Here is a 20,246-nt window from a genome sequence, read left to right as displayed (position 1 = left end):
TTTGCCTTGCTGTTAATCCCACATTTCTGATTGAAATCTTGCTTGCTTGTACTCTGTGATTTTTTTTTTTTTTTTTGGTATGTACTTCTGGGCTTTTTCTCTTCCTCCTTCAGGTTTGGCTCCTTCCAGTCTGTGTCCCTACGTGAAACCTGAGCAACATTAAGGGCTTTCAGTGCTTTTCTTGGTTTTTCCTTAAAGACTTGGTAAATCTGCATGTCTTGTTTCATCTCTTCCTATTTTTAAAGTGCAAAGCTATGAATAACCCAAACTTTTCACTGTTTCAGATTTCTTTAGGCATAACAGTTCTAGTTAATTTGGTTTTATTAAACAATGTAGGTCAGGGACTTTTTAATTTGAATTTTTGCTGTGTAGGCTTTAAAATTATTTTGATCCAAGATGGTGCCAGTCCTGCAGGGATCAAGCATTCTGAGCAGATTTTTTTTTTCAAAAATCACATCCTCAGGGTTGTGGTAGAACAACACAGTACAGAAATCTGGCTAAATAAAGCTTTGAAAATATGCCACTCGGTAATGTGTTTTGAATTTAACTCAGCAGTGCTGATTATTACTTTTTGTGTATTTAATCAAATCTCTTGCCATTTGCTTCCAGGTGATTGGGATAACCACGATCCTGTTTCATCAAATGTAATATATGTAGAACAGTCACCATTATTATCTTCATCTTCCCATTCTGCTTCCCCATCTGAAGTGTGTTATTTAGCAGTACCAGGAGAAAATTTAACCAGAGTTCAGCTGTCTGAGGAACTGGAACAAGCAGAGAACACTGTGGCTGATAATATAAGCACTTTAACTGAAAACCAATGTGAAAGGAAGCCTCAGTCTTTTCCCCAGAGAACAAAGAAGAGATGGGAATGTCCCTCGAGTCCTGGGCTTGGAATCACTAAAGGTAGTTCAGAAGCAGAGATCAGAAGGGGCAGATCTGCCAGTCCAGCAAAGTCAGGGGCTGCTGAAGGATATCCTCACATTGGATTACACATTCCCAGGAAAGGGGATACTGAGAAAAACAATCTCTCACATAAATCTGACAGTTCCAGGAGTGAGAGTAGAACGACAGAAATAAGGAAGAAGAATAGTGACAACAAGGAGTCTTCTAGTGGAAATCGAGGAAGGTCAGCAAGTCCCCAAATGCATCTCAGCAAGCCAGGAAACGCAGAAACAGTGGGAAGGATCCAAGGTAGAACATCCTCTGGTGATAAAGTAACTGTTAAGCAGTTGAAAGATGGGAACGGTAAACCGGAAGTCACAAAGAAAGAGATGAAGCAGAAGACCCCAGGAAAGACTGGAGGGTGTTCTGCAGACCAACATTACCCAGTGTTTGGTGGAAATAACCTTCCCTTCAGGGACTCCAGGAGAAATGCCTCTGAGGATGATTTATTAACCAAGTCCAGCTCTGAAGACACAGGTTCCAGCAGATTCAAAACATCCAGCCTTTCCAATATCCCACTGCTTTCCATGGAGAAACAAAGGAGGGTGGAAACAGAGGAAGCTCTTAGGCTGAACAGATACCACAGAGAGAGACACATGGAGCTGCCCAATGAAACCAAAGATGGAACTTCCCAGCCTGAGAGGAATTGTTCAGTAAGGAAAACAGTGATAACCCCAGGGCCTTGGAAGGTCCCCACTGGCTGTAAGGGCTCCCCAGCAGCAGGGGTGCCTGGAAAACAGGTGTGACTGACTGACAGACACTATTTTTTAGAACATGTTTTGTTCAATTTTCCAGTAAGTGTAATTTAAAACATTGGTTCTTCTCAATAACTGGTTAGAGGGGGGAAAGCATTTGATTTGCTCTTAAATTAACTAAGCTCCATGAAGGACCTTTCAGATTGCTTCAGTGAAAGCTTCCATGAGCTGCTGTCCCCATGTCCCTTCACAGGCCACGTCTGCTGCTCCCAGTGTTGCACTGCTGCAGCTTCCCTGCATATTGTGAGCTCTGAACAAAGTTACTTAATGCCTCTATTGCCAACGCGATCCTGACTCACTTCCTGTTCTTGTGCCAAGCTATCTACCGTATCCAGTCAATCTAATCCTACCCATGTGGATTCCAGTCACAGACAAGGCAGGTTTGGGCTGAAGTGGGTGTTTTCTCTAGAGCACTTGCAGGTTTACATCAGGAAACCCACATGCTCTTGCTGGGTCAGGGAGAACATGGGCAAATTTGTTTTCTCAGTTCCAGGGCAGCAAGTGAGCTGCTGATGCTGCTCAGTTCATATATTTCCTAGAATTTTATAACTAATGCCAAACCCTGTAGCTAAATATGGTGCTTGACATAATTTCGTAATTTTGCTTTTTCTGACACAGCAAAATCATTTTAGTTCCTTGATTCACAGGAATTTTGGTTGCAAACATCTGTGGGAAGAGAGAAAATTCTGGGTTCTGTTAAATAACACAATTACTTTGGATTCACTGGTGGCACCATGACACACTCAGCCTCGATGTGGAAGTGATACTCAAGTCCCATCTTTAATTATTTAATACTAGTTAGGAATTGGGGTTTTTTTCCCTCTGTAGAGGCAAGAACTGACCTTAGGATGGACTCAGCTGCCAGAGCAGCTTTTTCAGTGAAGTTCTTGCCTATAGATTTTAGAACTTACCCCAGTTTACTACGAATGTGCGATCAAGGAGTGTTGATGACAAACAGGATACAGGAGAAACACCATCTATGGTTTGGGCTGGTAGAGATCCTTAAAGGGGGATGTTACCACCAGAACCTACTGGCACATCAGTCCTACAGCTGTAAGATCAACAGAAATGGAAAGGCTTTATTTTATTCATAGTTTTAGTGATTATTTCTTGACATATGAGATTTTTAATGACTGCAGAAAAGTGGTAAAAGGAGGCCCTTGGCCCAGTCTACTGGAGAAAGAAGAGTAAATGATTGAGCTTTACTAACTTAAAATACAAACAAGATTTACTCTTTTCAAGTGAATATCTGGTTTTGGCTTTGAAACATTAAATGTTTTTAAAGGCTAACAAAGCACAGTGAGGCAGTTCTGAGTGGAATTCTTCACAAGCACAGCTGACTGCTCAAACACCTTTTAAACAAAGACTTTGGGAATTCAAAAGGCTTTTATAGCACCTCTGAACTGTGCTCACCTGCTCGACACTGGGTGAGCCACTAACACCAGGTTTGCTGTGTAGTGTAACACATACAAATACTCCCTGGTTGGAATATGACTGTGAAATATTTAATACTCTGAAGTAGCCTGTGTAGATATTGCCCTGTGATCTTCCCCAGAGGTTGATTTATGTTCAGCTGTACGCACACGGCCTGACCACTGTGTATGGCGACAAACCCAGTCCTTCAATTCCAGATGAATTAGCCACAGTGAAATAATTTCCCTGACATCAACTCCTATCTATTTTTCTATATGTTCAAGTGACCTGATAATGTCTTAGCTGTGTGTAATGTCTCCTTCCAGAGACCTTGTATCTGTACTTCCTGTATCAGACTTACCCATGTGGCCTTGGAATGCTACGCAGTGTATGGATGTACTGAGTGTAAATGTTTATATATTGTACAGCACCTTTCTACAGACTTCTGAGGTTCTGACTAGAGACAGACCGGTAAATAGCTCATTATTTTTTATATAGCTATTAAAAAAAAACTCCTACAAAAATTCCAGATGGTCGAGGTTTTCTCCCAGACCAAAGCTGCCCCCTCCTCCAAACGTGGCTGCCATTGGAAGCCCAAACGTGCCCTACAAAATGACATCTGCCAAGTGGGCTCTTGAGTTTGGCTTCTTGGGGAAAAGTGCCCCCTTTCGGAGCCAACTTGCCTGCGTCCCGTCCTGGGCTTTTGCCTACAAAAATTCCATAAGGACGAGGATTTCTCCCAGACCAAAGCTGCCCCCTCCTCCAAACCTGGCTGCTATCAGAGGGCTAAACGCGCCCTATTAAATGATATCTGCCTTGTCTCATGAGTTCAGTTTCCTGTGCAAAAGTGCCACTTTTCGGATCCAACTTACCTGTGGCCCGTCCTGGGCTTTTGCCTACAAAAATTCCAGAAGGACGAGGATTTCTCCCAGACCAAAGCTGCCCCCTCCTCCAAACCTGGCTGCCATCGGAGGCCCAAACGTGCCCTCTGAAATGACACCTGCCAAGTGGGCTCTTGAGTTTGGCTTCTTGGGGGAAAGTGCCTCCTTTCGGAGCCAACTTGCCTGCGTCCCGTCCTGGGCTTTTGCCTACAAAAATTCCAGAAGGACGAGGATTTCTCCCAGACCAAAGCTGCCCCCTCCTCCAAACCTGGCTGCCATCAGAGGCCCAAACGCGCCCTACAAAATGACATCTGCATTGTGGGTTCCTGAGTTTGGCTTCCTGGGGAAAAGTGCCTCCATTCGGAGCCAACTTGCATAACTTGCTTGTGGCTCCTACTGGGCTTTTGCCTACAAAAATTCCAGATGGTCGAGAATTTCTCCCAGACCAAAGCTGACCCCCTCCTCCAAACCTGGCTGCCATCGGAGGGCCAGACGTGCCCTACAAAATGACATCCGGTAAGTGCGTTCCTGAGTTTGGCTTCTTGGGGAAAAGTGCCTCCTTTCGGAGCCAACTTGAATGTGGCTTGTCCTGGGCTTTTGCCTACAAAAATTCCCAATGGTCGAGGTTTTCTCCCAGACCAAAGCTGCCCCCTCCTCCAAACCTGGCTGCCATCTGAGGCCCATACGCGCCCCACAAAATGACATCTGCCAAGTGGGCTCTTGAGTTTGGCTTCTTGGGGAAAAGTGCCTCCTTTCGGAGCCAGCTTGCCTAACTTGCTTGTGGCCCGTCCTGGCCTTTTACCTACAAAAATGCCAGAATGACGGGGATTTTTCCCAGACCAAAGCTGCCCCCTCCTCCCAACCTGGCTGCCATCGGAGGCCCAAACGTGCCCTACAAAATGACATCTGCATTGAGGGCTCTTGAATTTGGCTTCTTGGGGAAAAGTGCCACCATTCGGAGGAAACATTACCTGGATTTAGGTTTAGGGTTAGGGTTAGGTTTAGTGTTAGGGTTCGCGTTAGTGGTTAGGGTTAGGGTTACGTTTAGGTTTATGCTTTCTGTTTAGGGTTATGGTTAGGGTTAGGGTTAGGTTTAGGGTTAGGGTTAGAGTTAGGGTTAGTTTTAGGGGTAGGGTTAGGATTAGGGTTAGGATTACTGTTAGGGTAAGGGTTGGGGTTAGGGTTAGGATTAGGATTAGGGTTAGCGTTAGGGTTAGGGTTAGGTTAGGAGAGGGCGGACTAGGTGGAGGGTTAGGGTTAGCGGTTAGGGTTTGGGTTAGGTTAGGAGGGGGGAGGACTAGGTGGAGGGTTAGGGTTAGGGGTGAGGTTAGGTTTGGGGTTAGGGTTAGGGGGTTAGGGTTAGTTTTAGGGGTTAGGGTTAGGGTTAGCGTTAGGGTTAGGGTTGGTTTAGGGTTAGTGTTAGCGTTAGGGTTAGGGTTAGGGCTAGGGATAGCTTTAGGGTTAGGGTTAGGGTTAATATTAGGTATAGGGTTAGGTTTAGGGTTAGGGTTGGGTTAGTGTTAGGGTTAGGTTTAGGGTTAGGGGTTAGGGTTAGATTTAGGGTTAGGGTTAGGGGTAAGGGTTGGGGTTAGGGTTAGTGTTAGGGTTAAGGGTTAGGGTTAGGGATAGGGTTAGTGTTAGGGTTAATATTAGGTATAGGGTTAGGTTTAGGGTTAGGGTTGGGTTAGTGTTAGGGTTAGGTTTAGGGTTAGGGGTTAGGGTTAGATTTAGGGTTAGGGGTAAGGGTTGGGGTTAGGGTTAGTGTTAGGGTTAAGGGTTAGGGTTAGGGATAGGGTTAGTGTTAGGGTTAATATTAGGTATAGGGTTAGGTTTAGGGTTAGGGTTGGGTTAGTGTTAGGGTTAGTGTTAGGGTAAGGGGTTAGTGTTAGGGTTAGGTTTAGTGGTTAGGGTTATGGTTAGGTTAGGAGATGAGAGGACTAGTTGGAGGGTTAGGATTAGGGTTAGGGTTAGTGTTAGGTTTAGCGGTTAGGGTTAGGTTTAGGTTAGGAGAGGGGGGGACTAGGTGGGGGGTTATGGTTCGGGTTAGGGTTAGGGTTAACGGTTAGGGTTGGGTTAGGAGAGGGGAGGACTAGGTGGAGGGTTAGGGTTAGGTTTGGGGTTAGGGTTAGGGTTAGCATTAGGGGTAAGGGTTAGGGTTAATATTAGGTATAGGGTTAGGTTTAGGGTTAGGGTTGGGTTAGTGTTAGGGTTAGTGTTAGGGTGTTAGGGTTAGGGGTTAGGGTTAGCGGTTAGGGTTAGGTTTAGGGTTGGTTTAGGGTTAATGTTAGCGTTAGGGTTAGGGCTAGGGTCAGGGTTAGGGTTCGTGTTAGGGTTGGGTTAGGGTTAGGGGTTAGGGGTTAGGGTTAGGTTTAGCGGTTAGGTTTCATATTAGGTATAGGGTTAGGTTTAGTTTTAGGGTTGGGTTAGTGTTAGGGTAAGGGGTTAGGGTTAGGGTTAGGTTTAGCGGTTAGGGTTACAGTTAGGGTTAGGTTAGGAGAGGGGAGGACTAGGTGGAGGGTTAGGTTTAGGGTTAGGGTTAGTGTTAGGTTTAGCGGTTTGGGTTAGGTTTAGGTTAGGACAGGGGAGGACTAGGTGGAGGGTTAGGGTTAGGGTTAACGGTTAGGGTTAGGTTAGGGGAGGGGAGGACTACTGGCGGGTTAGGGTTAGGGTTAGCGGCTAGGGTTAGGGTTAGGTTAGGATAGGGGAGGACTAGGTGGAGGGTTAGGGTGTTGTTAGCGGTTAGGGTTAGGGTTAGGTTAGGAGAGGGGAGGACTAGGTGGACGGTTAGGGTTAGGGTTAGTGTTAGGGTTAGGGTTATGTTTAGGGTTAGGGTTAGGTTAGGGTTAGGGTTAGGGTTAGGTTTAGAGTTAGGGTTAGGTTAGGAGAGGGGAGGACTAGGTGGAGGTTTAGAGTTAGGCTTAGGGTTAGGGTTAATATTAGGTATAGCGTTAGATTTAGGGTTAGGTTAAGGGTTAGGGATAGGTTTAGGGTTAGGGTTAGTTTTAGGGTTAGGGTTAGATTAGGAGAGGGGAGGACTAGGTGGAGGGTTAGGGTTAGGGTTAGCGGTTAGGGTTAAGTTAGGAGAGGGGAGGCGTAGGTGGAGGGTTAGGGTTCGGTTTAGGATTAGTGTTAGGGTTAGGATTAGGTTTAGAGTTAGGGTTAGGGTTAGTTTAGGAGAGGGGAGGACTAGGTGGAGGTTTAGGGTTAGGTTTAGGGTTAGGGTTAGGTTTAGGGTTAGGTTTAGGGTTAGGTTTAGGTTAGGGTTAGGGTTAGGTTTGGGGTTAGGGTTAGGGTTAGCGTTAGGGGTAAGGGTTAGGGTTAATATTAGGTATAGGGTTAGGTTTAGGGTTAGGGTTGGGTTAGTGTTAGGGTTAGGGTTAGTGTTAGGGTGTTAGGGTTAGGGTTAGCGGTTAGGGTTAGGTTTAGGGTTGGTTTAGGGTTAATGTTAGCGTTAGATTTAGGGCTAGGGTCAGGGTTAGGGTTAGTGTTAGGGTTGGGTTAGAGTTAGGGTTAGGGGTTAGCGGTGAGGAGTTAGGGTTTGGGTTAGGGTTCATATTAGGTATAGGGTTAGGTTTAGTTTTAGGGTTGGGTTAGTGTTTGGGTTAGCGTTAGGGTTAGGGTAAGGGGTTATGTTTAGGGTTAGGTTTAGCGGTTAGGGTTACGGTTAGGGTTTGGTTAGGAGAGGGGAGGACTAGGTGGAGGGTTAGGGTTGGTTAGGGTTAGTGTTAGGTTTAGCGGTTCGGGTTAGGTTTAGGTTAGGAGAGGGGAGGACTAGGTGGAGGGTTAGGGTATTGTTAGGGTTAGGGTTAGGTTAGGAGAGGGGAGGACTAGGTGGACGGTTAGGGTTAGGGTTATGTTTAGGGTTAGGGTTAGGTTAGGGTTAGTGTTAGGGTTGGGTTAGAGTTAGGGTTAGGGTTAGGGATAGGTTTAGGGTTAGGGTTCATATTAGGTGTAGGGTTAGGTTTAGGGTTAGGGTTGTGTTAGTGTTAGGGTTAGCGTTAGGGTTAGGGGTTAGGGTTAGGTTTAGCGGTTAGTGTTACGGTTAGGGTTAGGTTAGGAGAGGGGAGGACTAGTTGGAGGTTTAGGGTTAGGGTTAGTGTTAGGTTTAGCGGTTAGGGTTAGGTTTAGGTTAGGAGCGGGGAGGACTAGGTGGAGGGTTAGGGCTAGGTTTAGGGTTAGTGGCTAGCGTTAGGGTTGGGTTAGGAGCGGGGAGGACTAGGTGGAGGGTTAGGGCTAGGTTTAGGGTTAGTGGCTAGCGTTAGGGTTAGGTTAGGAGAGGGGAGGACTAGGTGGAGGGTTAGGGTTAGGTTTAGGGTTAGGTTTGGGGTTAGGGTTAGGGTTAATATTAGGTATAGGGTTAGGGTTAGGGTTAGGGTTAGTGTTAGGGTGTTAGGGTTAGGGGTTAGGGTTAGCGGTTAGGGTTATGGTTAGGGTTAGGTTTAGGGTTGGTTTAGGGTTCATGTTAGCGTTAGGGTTAGGGCTAGGGTCAGGGTTAGGGTTAGTGTTAAGGTTGGGTTAGAGTTAGGGTTACGGGTTAGGGGTTAGGAGTTAGGGTTAGGGTTCATATTAGGTGTAGGGTTAGGTTTAGTTTTAGGCTTGGGTTAGTGTTCGGGTTAGCGTTAGGGTTAGGGTCAGGGGTTAGGGTTAGGTTTAGCGGTTAGGATTACGGTTAGGGTTAGGTTAGGAGAGGGGAGGACTAGGTGGAGGGTTAGGTTTAGGGTTAGGGTTAGTGTTAGGTTTAGTGGTTTGGGTTAGGTTTAGGTTAGGAGAGGGGAGGACTAGGTGGAGGGTTAGGGTTAGGGTTAGTGGCTGGGGTTAGGGTTAGTTTAGGAGAGGGGATTGCTAGGTGGACGGTTAGGGTTAGGGTTAGGTTAGGTTTAGCGTTAGGGTTAGATTTAGGGTTATGTTTAGGGTTAGGGTTAAGGGTTAGGGTTAAGGGTTAGGGTTAGGTTTAGAGTTAGGGTTAGGGTTAGGTTAGGGTTAGGGTTAGGGTTAGGTTTAGAGTTAGGGTTAGGTTAGGAGAGGGGAGGACTAGGTGGAGGTTTAGAGTTAGGCTTAGGGTTAGGGTTAATATTAGGTATAGTGTTAGATTTAAGGTTAGGGTTAGGGTTAGTGTTAGGTTAGGGGAGGGGAGGGCTACTTGGAGGGTTAGGGTTAGGGTTAGGTTTAGGGTTAGGGTTAGGGCTTGGTTTAGGTTTAGGGTTAGGTGTAGTGTTAGGGGTTAGGGTTAGGTTAGGAGAGGGGAGGACTAGGTGGAGGGTTAGGGTTAGCGGTTAGGGTTAGGGTTAGGTTCAGAGAGGGGAGGACTAGGTGAAGGGTTAGGGTTAGGGTTAGTGTTAGGTTTAGTGGTTTGGGTTAGGTTTAGGTTAGGAGAGGGGAGGACTAGGTGGAGGGTTAGGGTTAGGGTTAGTGGCTGGGGTTAGGGTTATTTTAGGAGATTGGATTGCTAGGTGGACGGTTAGGGTTAGGGTTAGGTTAGGTTTAGCGTTAGGGTTAGATTTAGGGTTATGTTTAGGGTTAGGGTTAGGTTAGGGTTAAGGGTTAGGGTTAAGGGTTAGGGTTAGGTTTAGAGTTAGGGTTAGGGTTAGGTTAGGGTTAGGGTTAGGGTTAGGTTTAGAGTTAGGGTTAGGTTAGGAGAGGGGAGGACTAGGTGGAGGTTTAGAGTTAGGCCTAGGGTTAGGGTTAATATTAGGTATAGTGTTAGATTTAAGGTTAGGGTTAGGGTTAGTGTTAGGTTAGGGGAGGGGAGGGCTACTTGGAGGGTTAGGGTTAGGTTTAGGGTTAGGGTTAGGGCTTGGTTTAGGGTTAGGGTTAGGTGTAGTGTTAGGGGTTAGGGTTAGGTTAGGAGAGGGGAGGACTAGGTGGAGGGTTAGGGTTAGCGGTTAGGGTTAGGGTTAGGTTCAGAGAGGGGAGGACTAGGTGGAGGGTTAGGGTTAGTGTTAGGGTTAGGATTAGGTTTAGAGTTAGGGTTAGGGTTAGTTTAGGGGCGGGGAGGACTAGGTGGAGGTTTAGGGTTAGGGTTATGGTTAGGGATAGGCTTAGCGGTTAGGGTTAGGGTTATGTTTAGGTTTAGGGTTAGGGTTAGGTTTAGGGTTAGGGTTTGGTTTAGGGTTAGCGGTTAGGGTTATGTTAGGAGAGGGGAGGACTAGGTGGAGGGTTGGGGTTAGGCTTGGCGGTTAGGGTTTGGATTAGGATAGGAGAGGGGAGGACTAGGTGGAGGGTTAGGGTTAGGGTTAGGGTCAGGTTTAGGTTTACGGTTAGTGTTAGGGTTAGGGTTATGTTTAGGGTTTGGTTTAAGTTAGGGTTAAGGTTTAGGTTTAGGGTTAGGGTTAGGGTTAGGTTTAGACTTAGGGTTAGGGTTAGGTTAGGGGAGGGGAGGACTAGGTGGAGGGTTAGGGTTAGGTTTAAGGTTTGGGTTAGGTTTAGTGTTAGGGTTAGGTTTAGGGTTAGGGGTTAGGGTTAAGTTTAGGGTTAGGGGTTAGGGTTAGGTTAGGAGAGGGGAGCACTAGGTGGAGGGTTAGGGTTAGGGTTAGGCTTAGCGGTTAGGGTTAGGGTTAGGTTAGGGGAGGGGAGGACTAGGTGGAGGGTTAGGGTTAGGGTTAGGCTTAGCGTTTAGGGTTAGGGTTAGGTTAGGAGAGGGGAGGACTAGGTGGAGGGTTAGGGTTAGGGTTAAGCTTAGCGGTTAGGTTTAGGGTTAGGTTAGCGGAGGGGAGGACGAGGTGGAGGGTTAGGGATAGGTTTCGGGTTAGGGTTACGGTTAGGTTTAGGGTTAGGTTTAAGTTTAGGGTTAGCGGTTAGGGTTAGGGTTAGGATCGGAGAGGGGAGGACTAGGTGGAGGGTTAGGGTTAGGGTTAGGTTTAGGTTTAGGGTTAGGGTTATGTTTAGTGTTAGGGTTAGGTTAGGGTTAGGGTTAAGGTTTAGGGTTAGGGTTAGTTTAGGAGAGGGGAGGACTAGGTGGAGGTTTAGGTTTAGGGTTATGTTTAGGGTTAGGGTTAGGTTAGGGTTAGGGTTAAGGTTTAGGGTTCGGGTTAGGGTTAGGTGAGAAGAGGGGAGGACTAGGTGGAGGTTTAGAGTTAGGCTTAGGGTTAGGGTTAATATTAGGTATAGTGTTAGATTTAGGGTTAGGTTTAGGGTTAGGGTTAGGTTAGGGGAGGGGAGGACTAGGTGGAGGGTTAGTGTTAGGTTTAGGTTTAGGATTAGGGTTAGGTTTAGGGTTAGGTTTAGGGTTAGGGGTTAGGGTTAGGTTTAGGTTAGGAGAGGGGAGGACTAGGTGGAGGGTTAGGGTTAGGCTTAGTGGTTAGGGTTAGGGTTAGGTTAGGAGAGGGGAGGACTAGGTGGAGGGTTAGGGTTAGGTTTTGGGTTAGGTTTAGAGTTAGGGTTAGGGTTACTTTAGGGGAAGGGAGGACTAGGTGGAGGTTTAGAGTTAGGGATAGGGTTAGGTTAGGAGAGGGGCGGACTAGGTGGAGTGTTAGGGTTAGGGTTAGGTTTAGGTTTAAGTTTAGGGTTAGGTTAGGTTTAGGGTTATGGGTTAGGTTAGGGTTAGGGTTACGTTTAGGGTTATGGTTTAGGGTTAGGTTTAGGTTTAGGTTAGGTTTAGGGTTATGGGTTAGGTTAGGGTTAGGGTTACGTTTAGGGTTATGGGTTAGGGTTAGATTTAGGGTTAGGGTTAGGGTTCGGGTTAGGTTTAGAGTTAGGGATAGGGTTAGGTTAGGAGAGGGGAGGACTGGGTGGTGGTTTAGAGTTAGGGTTACGGTTAGCGTTAATATTTGCTATAGTGTTAGGTTTAGGGTTAGGTTTAGGGTTAGGGTTAGGGTTAAGTGTTAGGGTTAGTGTTAGGCTTAGTTGTAGAGTTAGGGTTAGGGTTAGGTTAGTGAGGGTCGGACTAGGTGGAGGATTAGGGTTAGGGTTAGTTTTAGGGTTAGTGTTAGGGTATTATGGTTAGGATTAGGGTTAGGTTTAGGGGTTAGGTTTAGGATTAGGGTCTTTAGGGTTAGGGTTAAGGTTAGGGTTAGGATTAGGTTTAGGTTTAGCGTTAGGGTTAGGTTTAGAGTTAGGGTTAGGATTAGGTTAGGAGAGGGGAGGAGTAGGTGGAGGGTTAGTGTAAGAGTTAGGGTTATTGTTAGGGTTAGGGTTAGGGTAAAGTGTTAGGGTTAGTGTTAGGCTTAGGTGTCGACTTAGGGTTAGGGTTAGGTTAGGCGAGGGGAGGACTAGGTGGAGGGTTAGGGTTAGGGTTAGGGTTTAGGGTTATGGTTTGGGTTAGGGGTTAGGCGTTAGGGTTAGGGTTAGGTTTAGGGTTAAGGTTAGGTTTAGGGTTAGGGTTAGGTTTAGGGTTAGGGTGTTTAGGGTTAGGGTTAGTGTTAAGGTTAAGGTTAGGGTTAGGGTTAGGGTTAGTGTTACCATGAGTATTAGAGCGAATATTTCTCCCAGACCAAAGCTGCCCCCTCCTCCAAACCTGGTTGCCATCGGAGGCCCAAACGCGCCCTACAAAATGACCCCTGCCAAGAGGGCTCTTGAATTTGGCTTCTTGAGGGAAAGTGCCTCCTTTCAAAGCCAACTTCCCTGCATCCGGTCCAGGGCTTTTGCCTACAAAAATTCCATAAGGACAAGGATTTCTCCCAGACCAAAGCTGCCCCCTCCTCCAAACCTGGCTGCCATCGGAGGCCCAAACGCGCCCCACAAAATGACATCTGCATTGAGGGCTCTTGAGTTTGGCTTCTTGGGAAAAAGTGAACCCTTTCAAAACCAACTTGCCTACATTGCCTGCGGCCCGTCCTGGGCTTTTGCCTACAAAAATTCCATAAGGACGAGGATTTCTCCCAGACCAAAGCTGCCCCCTCCTCCAAACCTGGCTGCCATCCGAGGCCCAAACGCCCCCTTCAAAATGACATCTGCATTGAGGGCTCTTGAGTTTGGCTTCTTGGGAAAAAGTGAACCCTTTCAAAACCAACTTGCCTACATTGCCTGCGGCCCATCCTGGGCTTTTGCCTACAAAAATTCCATAAGGACAAGGATTTCTCCCAGACCAAAGCTGCCCCCTCCTCCAAACCTGGCTGCCATCGGAGGCCCAAACGCCCCCTTCAAAATGACACCTGCCAAGTGGGCTCTTGAGTTTGGCTTCTTGGGGAAAAGTGCCTCCTTTCGGAGTCAACTTGCCTAACTTCCCTGCGGCCCGTGCTGGGCTTTTGCCTCCAAAAATTCCATAAGGACGAGGATTTCTCCCAGACCAAATCTGCCCCCTCCTCCAAACCTGGCTGCCATCGGAGGCCCAAACGCGCCCTACAAAATGACATCTGCCAAGAGGGCTCTGGAGTTTGGCTTCTTGGGGAAAAGTGCCTCCTTTCGGAGCCAACTTGCCTAACTTGCCTGCGGCCCGTCCTGGGCTTTTGCCTCCAAATATTCCATAAGGACGAGGATTTCTCCCAGACCAAAGCTGCCCCCTCCTCCAAACCTGGCTGCCATCGGAGGCCCAAACGCGCCCTACAAAATGACATCTGCATTGTGGGCTCTTGAGTTTGGCTTCTTGGGGAAAAGTGACTCATTTCAAAGCCAACTTGCCTAACTTGCCTGCGGCCCGTCCTGGGCTTTTGCCTCCAAAAATTCCATAAGGACGAGGATTTCTCCCAGACCAAAGCTGCCCCCTCCTCCAAACCTGGCTGCCATCGGACGCCAAAACGCGCCCTACAAAATGACATCTGCCAAGTGGGCTCTTGATTTTGGCTTCTTGGGGAAAGTGCCTCCCTTCGAAGCCAACTTGCCTGCCTCCCGTCCTGGGCTTTTGCTACAAAAATTCCATAAGGACGAGGATTTCTCCCAGACCAAAGCTGCCCCCTCCTCCAAACCTGGCTGCCATCGGAGGCCCAAACGCGCCCTACAAAATGACACCTGCCAAGTGGGCTCTTGAGTTTGGCTTTCTGGGGAAAAGTGCCTCCTTTCAAAGTCAACTTGCCTAACTTGCCTGCGGCCCGTCCTGGGCTTTTGCCTCCAAAAATTCCAGAAGGACGAGGATTTCTCCCAGACCAAAGCTGCCCCCTCCTCCAAACCTGGCTGCCATCGGAGGCCCAAACGCGCCCTACAAAATGACATCGGCATTGTGGGTTCTTGAGTTTGGCTTCTTGGGGAAAAGTGCCTCCTTTCAAAGCCAACATGCCTAACTTGCCTGCGGCCCATCCTGGGCTTTTGAGTACAAAAATTCCAGAAGGACGAGGATTTCTCCCAGACCAAAGCTGCCCCCTCCTCCAAACCTGGCTGCCATCGGAGGCCCAAACGCGCCCTACAAAATGACATCTGCCAAGAGGGCTCTGGAGTTTGGCTTCTTGGGGAAAAGTGCCTCCTTTCGGAGCCAACTTGCCTAACTTGCCTGCGGCCCGTCCTGGGCTTTTGCCTCCAAATATTCCATAAGGACGAGGATTTCTCCCAGACCAAAGCTGCCCCCTCCTCCAAACCTGGCTGCCATCGGAGGCCCAAACGCGCCCTACAAAAGGACATCTGCATTGTGGGTTCTTGAGTTTGGCTTCTTGGGGAAAAGTGCCTCCTTTCAAAGCCAACTTGCCTAACTTGCCTGCGGCCCGTCCTGGGCTTTTGCCTACAAAAATTCCATAAGGACAAGGATTTCTCCCAGACCAAAGCTGCCCCCTCCTCCAAACCTGGCTGCCATCGGAGGCCAAAACGCGCCTTACAAAATGACATCTGCCAAGTGGGCTCTTGATTTTGGCTTCTTGGGGAAAGTGCCTCCCTTCGAAGCCAACGTGCCTGCGTCCCGTCCCGGGCTTTTGCTACAAAAATTCCATAAGGACGAGGATTTCTCCCAGACCAAAGCTGCCCCCTCCTCCAAACCTGGCTGCCATCGGAGGCCCAAACGCGCCCTACAAAATGACACCTGCCAAGTGGGCTCTTGAGTTTGGCTTCTTGGGGAAAAGTGCCTCCTTTCAAAGTCAACTTGCCTAACTTCCCTGCGGCCCATGCAGGGGTTTTGCCTCCAAAAATTCCAGAAGGACGAGGATTTCTCCCAGACCAAAGCTGCCCCCTCCTCCAAACCTGGCTGCCATCGGAGGCCCAAACGCGCCCTACAAAATGACACCTGCCAAGTGGGCTCTTGAGTTTGGCTTCTTGGGGAAAAGTGACTCCTTTCAAAACCAACTTGCCTGCGTCACGTCCCGGGCTTTTGCCTACAAAAATTCCATAAGGACGAGGATTTCTCCCAGACCAAAGCTGCCCCCTCCTCCAAACCTGGCTGCCATTGGAGGCCCAAACGCGCCCTACAAAATGACATCTGCCAAGTGGGCTCTTGAGTTTGGCTTCTTGGGGAAAAGTGCCTCCTTTCGGAGTCAACTTGCCTGCGGCCCATGCAGGGCTTTTGCCTACAAAAATTCCATAAGGACGAGGATTTCTCCCAGACCAAAGCTGCCCCCTCCTCCAAACCTGGCTGCCATCAGAGGCCCAAACGCGCCCCACAAAATGACATCTGCATTGAGGGTTCTTGAGTTTGGCTTCTTGGGGAAAAGTGCCTCCTTTCGAAGCCAACTTGCCTGCGTCCCGTCCCGGGCTTTTGCCTACAAAAATTCCATAAGGACGAGGATTTCTCCCACACCAAAGCTGCCCCCTCCTCCAAACCTGGCTGCCATCGGACACCAAAACGCGCCCTACAAAATGACATCTGCCAAGTGGGCTCTTGAGTTTGGCTTCTTGGGGAAAGTTCTTCCTTTCAAAGCCAACTTGCCTGCGTCCCTTCCTGGGCTTTTGCTACAAAAATTCCAAAAGGACGAGGATTTCTCCCAGACCAAAGCTGCCCCCTCCTCCAAACCTGGCTGCCATCGGAGGCCCAAACGCGCCCTACAAAATGACACCTGCCAAGTGGGCTCTTGAATTTGGCTTCTTGGGGAAAAGTGCCTCCTTTCGGAGTCAACTTGCCTGCGGCCCATGCAGGGCTTTTGCCTACAAAAATTCCATAAGGATGAGGATTTCTCCCAGACCAAAGCTGCCCCCTCCTCCAAACCTGGCTGCCATCGGACGCCAAAACGCGCCCTACAAAATGACATCTGCCAAGTGGGCTCTTGAGTTTGGCTTCTTGGGGAAAGTTCTTCCTTTCAAAGCCAACTTGCCTGCGGCCCATCCTGGGCTTTTGAGTACAAAAATTCCAGAAGGACGAGGATTTCTCCCAGACCAAAGCTGCCCCCTCCTCCAAACCTGGCTGCCATCGGAGGCCCAAACGCGCCCTACAAAATGACATCTGCCAAGTGGGCTCTTCATTTTGGCTTCTTGGGGAAAAGTGCCTCCTTTCGGTGTCAACTTGCCTGCGGCCCATGCAGGGCTTTTGCCTACAAAAATTCCATAAGGACGAGGATTTCTCCCAGACCAAAGCTGCCCCCTCCTCCAAACCTGGCTGCCATCGGAGGCCCAAACGCGCCCTACAAAATGACACCTGCCAAGTGGGCTCTTGAATTTGGCTTCTTGGGGAAAAGTGCCTCCTTTCGGAGTCAACTTGCCTGCGGCCCATGCAGGGCTTTTGCCTACAAAAATTCCATAAGGATGAGGATTTCTCCCAGACCAAAGCTGCCCCCTCCTCCAAACCTGGCTGCCATCGGACGCCAAAACGCGCCCTACAAAATGACATCTGCCAAGTGGGCTCTTGAGTTTGGCTTCTTGGGGAAAGTTCTTCCTTTCAAAGCCAACTTGCCTGCGTCCCTTCCCGGGCTTTTGCTACAAAAATTCCATAAGGACGAGGATTTCTCCCAGACCAAAGCTGCCCCCTCCTCCAAACCTGGCTGCCATCGGAGGAACAAACGCGCCCTACAAAATGACATCTGCCAAGTGGGCTCTTCAGTTTGGTTTCTTGGGGAAAAGTGCCTCCTTTCGGAGCCAACTTGCCTAACTTGCCTGCGGCCCGTCCTGGGCTTTTGCCTCCAAAAATTCCATAAGGACGAGGATTTCTCCCAGACCAAAGCTGCCCCCTCCTCCAGACCTGGCTGCCATCGGAGGCCCAAACGCGCCCCACAAAATGACACCTGCCAAGTGGGCTCTTGAGTTTGGCTTCTTGGGGAAAAGTGACTCCTTTCAAAACCAACTTGCCTGCGTCCCGTCCCGGACTTTTGCTACAAAAATTCCATAAGGACGAGGATTTCTCCCAGACCAAAGCTGCCCCCTCCTCCAAACCTGGCTGCCATCGGAGGCCCAAACGCGCCCTACAAAATGACATTTGCCAAGTGGGCTCTTCAGTTTGGCTTTCTGGGGAAAAGTGCCTCCTTTCGGAGTCAACTTGCCTGCGGCCCGTCCTGGGTTTTTACCTCCAAAAATTCCATAAGGACGAGGATTTCTCCCAGAACAAAGCTGCCCCCTCCTCCAAACCTGGCTGCCATCGGAGGCCCAAATGCGCCCTACAAAATGACACCTGCCAAGTGGGCTCTTGAGTTTGGCTTCTTGGGGAAAAGTGCCTCCGTTCTGAGCCAACTTGCCTAACTTGCCTGCGGCCCGTCCTGGGCTTTTGAGTACAAAAATTCCAGAAGGACGAGGATTTCTCCCAGACCAAAGCTGCCCCCTCCTCCAAACCTGGCTGCCATCGGAGGCCCAAACGCGCCCTACAAAATGACATCTGCCAAGTGGGCTCTTCATTTTGGCTTCTTGGGGAAAAGTGCCTCCTTTCAAAGCCAACTTGCCTAACTTGCCTGCGGCCCGTCCTGGGCTTTTGCCTACAAAAATTCGATAAGGACAAGGATTTCTCCCAGACCAAAGCTGCCCCCTCCTCCAAACCTGGCTGCCATCGGAGGCCCAAACGCGCCCTACAAAATGACATCTGCCAAGTGGGCTCTTGAGTTTGGCTTCTTGGGGAAAAGTGACTCCTTTCAAAATCAACTTGCCTGCATCCCGTCCCGGACTTTTGCTACAAAAATTCCATAAGGACGAGGATTTCTCCCAGACCAAAGCTGCCCCCTCCGCCAAACCTGGCTGCCATCGGAGGCCCAAACGCGCCCTACAAAATGACACCTGCCAAGTGGGCTCTTGAGTTTGGCTTCTTGGGGAAAAGTGCCTCCTTTCGGAGTCAACTTGCCGGCGGCCCATGCAGGGCTTTTGAGTACAAAAATTCCATAAGGACGAGGATTTCTCCCAGACCAAAGCTGCCCCCTCCTCCAAACCTGGCTGCCATCGGAGGCCCAAACGCGCCCTACAAAATGACACCTGCCAAGTGGGCTCTTGAGTTTGGCTTCTTGGGGAAAAGTGACTCCTTTAAAAACCAACTTGCCTGCGTCCCGTCCCGGGCTTTTGCTACAAAAATTCCATAAGGACGAGGATTCCTCCCAGACCAAAGCTGCCCCCTCCTCCAAACCTGGCTGCCATCGGAGGCCCAAACGCGCCCTACAAAATGACATCTGCCAAGTGGGCTCTTGAGTTTGGCTTCTTGGGTGGAAGTGCCTCCTTTCAAAGCCAACTTGCCTGCGGCCCGTCCTGTGCTTTTGCCTACAAAAATTCCATAAGGACGAGGATTTCTCCCAGACCAAAGCTGCCCCCTCCTCCAAACCTGGCTGCCATCGGAGGCCCAAACGCGCCCTACAAAATGACATCTGCCAAGTGGGCTCTTGAGTTTGGCTTTTTGCGGAAAAGTGCCTCCTTTCAAAGCCAACTTGCCTAACAAGCCTGCAGCCCATTCTGGGCTTTTGCCTACAAAAATTCCATAAGGACGAGGATTTCTCCCAGACCAAAGCTGCCCCCTCCTCCAAACCTAGCTGCCATCGGTGGCCCAAACGCGCCCTACAAAATGACATCTGCCAAGTGGGCTCCTGAGTTTGGCTTCTTGGGGGAAAGTGCCTCCTTTCAAAGCCAACTTGCCTGCAGCCCGTGCTGGGCTTTAGACTACAAAAATTCCATAAGGACGAGGATTTCTCCCAGACCAAAGCTGCCCCCTCCTCCAAACCTGGCTGCCATCGGAGGCCCAAACGCGCCCCACAAAATGACATCTGCATTGAGGGTTCTTGAGTTTGGCTTCTTGGGGAAAAGTGCCTCCTTTCGGAGCCAACTTGCCTAACTTGCCTGCGGCCCATGCGGGGTTTTTGCCTACAAAAATTCTATAAGGACGAGGATTTCTCCCAGACCAAAGCTGCCCCCTCCTCCAAACCTGGCTGCCATCGGAGGCCCAAACGCGCCCTACAAAATGACACCTGCCAAGTGGGCTCTTGAGTTTGGCTTCTTGGGGAAAAGTGACTCCTTTCAAAACCAACTTGCCTGCGTCCCGTCCCGGGCTTTTGCTACAAAAATTCCATAAGGACGAGGATTCCTCCCAGACCAAAGCTGCCCCCTCCTCCAAACCTGGCTGCCATCGGAGGCCCAAACGCGCCCTACAAAATGACATCTGCCAAGAGGGCTCTTGAGTTTGGCTTTCTGGGGAAAAGTGCCTCCTTTCGGAGTCAACTTGCCTGCGGCCCATGCAGGGCTTTTGCCGACAAAAATTCCATAAGGACGAGGATTTCTCCCAGACCAAAGCTGCCCCCTCCTCCAAACCTGGCTGCCATCAGAGGCCCAAACGCGCCCTACAAAATGACATCTGCCAAGTGGGCTCTTGAGTTTGGCTTCTTGGGGAAAAGTGCCTCCTTTCAAAGCCAACTTGCCTAACTAGCCTGCAGCCCATTCTGGGCTTTTGCCTACAAAAATTCCATAAGGACGAGGATTTCTCCCAGACCAAAGCTGCCCCCTCCTCCAAACCTAGCTGCCATCGGTGGCCCAAACGCGCCCTACAAAATGACATCTGCCAAGTGGGCTCCTGAGTTTGGCTTCTTGGGGGAAAGTGCCTCCTTTCAAAGCCAACTTGCCTGCAGCCCGTGCTGGGCTTTAGACTACAAAAATTCCATAAGGACGAGGATTTCTCCCAGACCAAAGCTGCCCCCTCCTCCAAACCTGGCTGCCATCGGAGGCCCAAACGCGCCCCACAAAATGACATCTGCATTGAGGTTTCTTGAGTTTGGCTTCTTGGGGAAAAGTGCCTCCTTTCGGAGCCAACTTGCCTAACTTGGCTGCGGCCCGTCCTGGGCTTTTGCCTACAAAAATTCCATAAGGACGAGGATTTCTCCCAGACCAAAGCTGCCCCCTCCTCCAAACCTGGCTGCCATCGGACGCCAAAACGCGCCCTACAAAATGACATCTGCCAAGTGGGCTCTTGATTTTGGCTTCTTGGGGAAAGTGCCTCCCTTCGAAGCCAACTTGCCTGCCTCCCGTCCCGGGCTTTTGCTACAAAAATTCCATAAGGACGAGGATTTCTCCCAGACCAAAG

General features: G+C 49.3%; 1 protein-coding gene across 3 annotated transcripts in view; it reads left to right on the top strand.

The window, feature by feature from the left end:
• The window catches only part of MAGI3 (membrane associated guanylate kinase, WW and PDZ domain containing 3), a 57,153-nt gene extending 53,539 nt beyond the window's left edge, over window positions 1-3,614 (top strand). For 2 of the 3 annotated variants that reach the window (XM_062509442.1, XM_062509441.1), the window contains exon 21: window positions 610-3,614. In XM_062509442.1, the coding sequence (XP_062365426.1) occupies window positions 610-1,691 (1,082 nt within the window). In that variant the 3' untranslated portion in view covers window positions 1,692-3,614. Of the gene's footprint in view, window positions 1-113 lie in introns of all 3 variants that reach the window. The other variant, XM_062509443.1, reaches the window with a different exon arrangement.
• The last annotated feature ends 16,632 nt before the right edge of the window (window positions 3,615-20,246 follow it).

The sequence above is a fragment of the Cinclus cinclus genome, chromosome 27, assembly GCF_963662255.1.
Source record: "Cinclus cinclus chromosome 27, bCinCin1.1, whole genome shotgun sequence".
Classification (NCBI taxonomy): Eukaryota; Metazoa; Chordata; class Aves; order Passeriformes; family Cinclidae; genus Cinclus; species Cinclus cinclus.
This window is presented reverse-complemented; position numbering and strand designations above follow the sequence as displayed.